Source organism: Morone saxatilis, unplaced genomic scaffold (assembly GCF_004916995.1).
Source record: "Morone saxatilis isolate NCDOM2014 unplaced genomic scaffold, NCSU_SB_2.0 Contig16, whole genome shotgun sequence".
Classification (NCBI taxonomy): Eukaryota; Metazoa; Chordata; class Actinopteri; family Moronidae; genus Morone; species Morone saxatilis.
The window spans coordinates 17,923,068-17,927,983 of record NW_023339718.1 but is presented as its reverse complement, the minus strand read 5'-3'; the positions used below and the strand labels follow the sequence as shown (position 1 = coordinate 17,927,983).

At 42.0% G+C, this 4,916-nt stretch overlaps 1 protein-coding gene across 1 annotated transcript in view; it reads left to right on the top strand.

The window, feature by feature from the left end:
• taok3a (TAO kinase 3a) overlaps positions 1–4,916 on the top strand; it is a gene marked incomplete in the record, with an annotated part of 64,551 nt that overhangs the window by 53,699 nt on the left and 5,936 nt on the right. The window contains 4 exon segments of the mRNA XM_035657848.1: positions 1,809–1,918; positions 2,862–3,065; positions 3,733–3,972; positions 4,353–4,564. Coding sequence (XP_035513741.1) covers positions 1,809–1,918; positions 2,862–3,065; positions 3,733–3,972; positions 4,353–4,564 — 766 coding nt within the window.

Genomic DNA, 4,916 nt, shown 5'->3' with positions numbered 1-4,916 from the left:
TCTTAATTTCCCATTACAGGTTGAAACTTCTTTTTGCCTGAAAAACTGTTGTAAAAGTGTTGCTGACTGATTGCAGCAGTTGAATTGAAATGTTTTACAGGTTTGAATTCTGTTTTCAGTTATTCTTGGAAAAGATATCCCAGATAAATCAGTACTGTATGTTTACATTTTTAAGCATAGGTGACATTAAGCATTGCTGTCTGAATGCAAATCACATATCACAGCGGTCACATCTCCTAACTTTTCTTTCTGCACAGGTGACCAAGCAGATCCACGAGCATGAGCAGGAGAGCGAGCTGCGAGAGCAGATGTCGGGCTACAAGCGCATGCGGCGGCAGCAACCAAAGAAGCAGGCTGATCGCCCTGGAGAACAAGCCTGAAGGCCGAGATGGAACGAAGCACGCGGCTTCATAGCTGGCAGAAGGAGGTGGAGACCGCAGGCCAACCAACGCCTACAATCGAGGCTGGAGAAGCGTTGCTAAATCGCAGCACCGGTGCACACCCCGAGAAGAGGTGGGAGTGTGTGTGTGTGTGTGTGTGTGTGTGTTTGTGTTTGGAGGGGGGGGGGACATGAGTGGATGCACAAGTACAGTGACCCCTAAGTTATTTCACAGATGATCACAGAGACCTACATGTACCATGCAACAGGTGGCTGGGGGATAGTGTCTGCTTTGGAAAAACAGAGGATGTGTTGAACTGGTGGAAGAAAGTCTGTCAAAAAGTTTAACTCTGTTCAAAAATGTTATTGTTTTGGACCATTTAAGTTCCAACTTTAGTCCTTACATTGACTTAAGTTTTAGACTTAACACACTGCTGCCACCCAATGATACATAAGATGAAACACAAGGGCAGAAGTGGGTCACAGAATGTCACGCTCTGGAAAAACAAGCTGCATATCTCTGTGATTAGCACACAGCGTGCCGGACCAGCCAGAGAGATAGTATATCTCTTCATATACAGTAGACTAGCATGCACCCCTAAACCGCAACATAAACACACAATGTCACATGTCACATGTGAGTGACATGTCACTCAGCTAAACCAATATGTCACTAGATATTGGCTTTCATCACCATTTTTTTTTTTTTTTTTTTTTAAATCTGCCATTTTTGCCAGATGTATCTAAAGTACCTACAACACTGTGAGCTCTTTTTGAGTGAAGTCTTTTCTTTTTTGAAAACCTCTGTATTAGGGCTGGACAATAAATACATATTAATCTCCTACCAACCTAAATTTGCTCAAATAATGATATAAATATAATAATATGTTCTATAATAATAATAAATACAATTTTCTTTAAATGTCTTTAAACTGACATTTGCTATTGCAGCCAATAACATACAAAGTTGAACCAACCAATCAGACCAGTGTCTTGAACTGGTCCTGCTATAATTTAATATACATCTTCAAACATATCAAACGTTATCCCACATGAGATTTAGGGCTGAAGCCAACAATTATTGTCAATTAATCTGCAGATCTTCTCCTTGATTAATTTTGTTGATAAAATGTTTATAAATGTTGTTGCCTGTTATAGTTTCCACAAGCTCATGGTGATGTCTTTATATGTCTTGTTTTGTCCAACCAACAGTCCAAATCCAAAAAATATTTATTTTACAGTGATAATAAAACAGGAAAACAACAAATCCTCACATTGGACAGGCTGTGAACAGAGTGTTAGATTAATCTTAACATTTAACTTGACATACTGTATGTATTAGGTGGTAGCACAACCCAAGTTAGAATATGACTTTATTTGTTCACTGTGGCTGTTTTATGTGTCCCCCAGCTGAAGACGGCGTTGGCAGATGAGAAGAAGTTCCAGCAGCAGATCGTGGCCCAGCAGAAGAAGGAGCTGACCACCTTTCTGGATAATCAAAAGAAGCAGTACAAACTCTGTAAGGAGAAGATTAAGGAGGTGAGCCGCATTCGTTGGTTTCCTTATTCCTCCTCAGGCGAACTCCTTTGTACGCCTCTCTCGTATGTGACACATGGTCCTGTATGATGTTTACTGTTGAATCAGCCCTCCTCCACACAAACAGTACCTCCAAAGTGGTCTTTTGGAAGTTGTGTTGAGTCACTCAGCCTACTCACTATGTTCCTACACATCTATATACACACACACACACACAAACAAAGAAAAACCACAAATCTATACGCACAGTGTGCATTCGTGTGTGCCTCAAAAACCGAGTCCAGAGTATACTCCTGTGGGCTGGAAGTATGATACACTGTTTTCAGTGACAAGATAAGTGACCAAAATTAGGTCAGCACAGTTAAAAGAAAGAATCGCTGGCAGGGAGAGATATTTCCCACCAACTGAGGGCTATAACGGAATTAGACACCACAGAGAGCGGGGATCAGGCTCATGTGTTAAGTGCATTAGCTTGAGTTGTAGATTACCTTAAAGCCCATGAAAGAGAAAGAGAACTCATACTGAGGAGAGATAGATTTGGCTGCAATTTCTTTCTACAACCCTCCTCTGACTCTGAAAGTCATCAGTAGATTGAGATAGAAGGTCAACTGGAGTTTGCAGTGCACACTGTTCTTTATTTAGGCACTATTTATGGAGGCTTTGTTTTTATTCACATTCAAAACATGCATATGTAAGACATAGTTTGGACATTTTCTTCTTCTTTAGACACACATCCACTGGTTTAGAATAATATCTCACGCTAGATAGTTCCTCATCCACTGCCTGTAATGGATAGTCCCAAACCTACCAGCTATTTCCTTTATTTTAACAGTTAAACTGATATTCACATTGATAAATGAAGCTTACCCACCCAAAAATGTACCAGTCATGTTCAATAAAACTACTTTGCCCTGTACCTCATACAATTCCTCTGCTCCCTTCTCAGGAGATGAATGAGGACCATAGCACACCCAAGAAGGAGAAGCAGGAGCGTCTGTCCAAGCACAAAGAGAACATGCAGCATTCCCAGGCCGAGGAGGAGGCCCATCTTCTGGCCCAGCAGAGGGTATTCTACGACAGGAACTGCCGCGCCTTCAAGCGCAAAGTCATGATTAAGAGGCACGACTTGGAGCAGGAACAGATCCGAGAGGTGTGGAAGGACATACATCATGTGCGATTAAATAATTCATAAATTAAATATGGACTTGGTTGTTCATTTAATTGTTAAATGTACAACTCAAGTTCACCAAGCTATATATGTCCAGTTTAAGAGTTTGAATTGAAGTAAAACCCATTTTATTAGTTGTTGTTTGTGATGTTGGCGTGAACAGGCCCAGTGTGATTAGAAAACCAAAATATTTTTTCTCCGCAAACAGCAGTGTGTCCTTAATAATTACGCCCATTGTCCTTTAGATCTGGGAGGTTTTTCTCTAAGAAGCTTATTACAGAGTAAAGCAAGTCAACAATGTCATAATCTGCAAAGCTGTTGTGTAAAGTTTCAGAAGGTCCAAAAGCTTTCTGTGGGAAAATACTCAAAACTGTGTCAAGTTTTAGATGATAGTTTTAATGTTTTAGTTCATAGAAAAAGGAAGTGATGAATGATAAAAAATAATGGGAAAGATTAAATGGGTAATATTTATTGACTTTCCAGCTGTTGATAATGTTCTAAGCCTGAAAGAAACAAGGAGGGAAATTGATTTCTACATATGAAAATGTCACATTGAAAGCAAGCTGAACAAACAATGCACCAGGCTACTGCAAGTCATCCATGCATCCTTCCTCTTCTTTTCTCCCTCTTCTGCCGTATTTCCTCCCAGGAACTGAACAAAAAGAAGACCCAGAAAGAGATGGAGCACGCCATGCTGATCCGCCACGACGAGTCCATGCAGGAACTGGAGCACAGGCAGCTGAAGACTCTGCAAAAGCTGCGGATGGACCTGATTCGCCTACAGCACCAGACAGAGCTGGAGAACCAGATAGAGTACAACAACCGACGCGAGCGTGAACTCCACCGCAAGCATGTGCTGGAGCTCCGGCAGCAGCCCAAAAACCTCAAAGTGAGTTTGTGACCTGGGATTTTCTAGATGTGGTGGTTATTGTCATGAGAACACAGGTGTTGTAATGTAGGGCTGTTTCCAGATTCATTTGAAAAGATGAAGTGGCTCCACCTCTAAGATGGCGCAAGCCATGAGCAACATCTTTTAGGTTTTAGGAAGATTGTGATAAAACAGTGATGCAAGATGGATGTAACAAATTAATTTGGAAAAATGGTGAAAGAACACGTCATCTCTGAATGTCATTTTAGTTTGATTTGCTTTTGAGGATAACAAAGACTAGAACTCGGATTTTTGCCCCAGGCTATTTTAAACCTTTAACCTTAAGCAGCAGATTTCTTAAGGCTTCAAATGAAACTGTCTACGTCCGTCCCCTCCACCAGGCTTTGGAGCTGCAGATCAAGAAGCAGTTCCAGGACACGTGTAAGGTGCAGACCAAGCAGTACAAGGCCCTGCGCCACCACCAGATGGAAGTGACGCCCAAGGCCGAGCACAAGACGGTGCTCAAGGCCCTGAAGGATGAGCAGACACGCAAGCTGGCCATCCTGGCTGAGCAATATGAGCAGAGCATCAACGAGATGATGGCCTCGCAGGCGGTGAGTGGAGAGACGTTAACGTGAAGCATTTCTTTCGGAACAATACTCATAAATGCAAGAGAGCATATTTCCAGATAAGAAATGTAGGCCTTTGAAGGACGAGGCCTTTCTGTACACCAGTTGCTTATGCGTTTACATTTTTCTCCTCCTTGTTTGTCCTCATCTTTGTCGTATGGCTTTCTCTTCTTCCTTCCCTTTTCTGTCTCACCCTCCTTTACAATCTCTCTTCATGTCTTCAATAAATCCCATACCCTGCTCCCCTACCCTTTCCTTCTCCTGTCTGCCCCCGTTGCCCTTTTACTTTCATCGCTACCTCTCCTCTCGTCCTTTCTGTTTTCTCTCTCTCTCTCT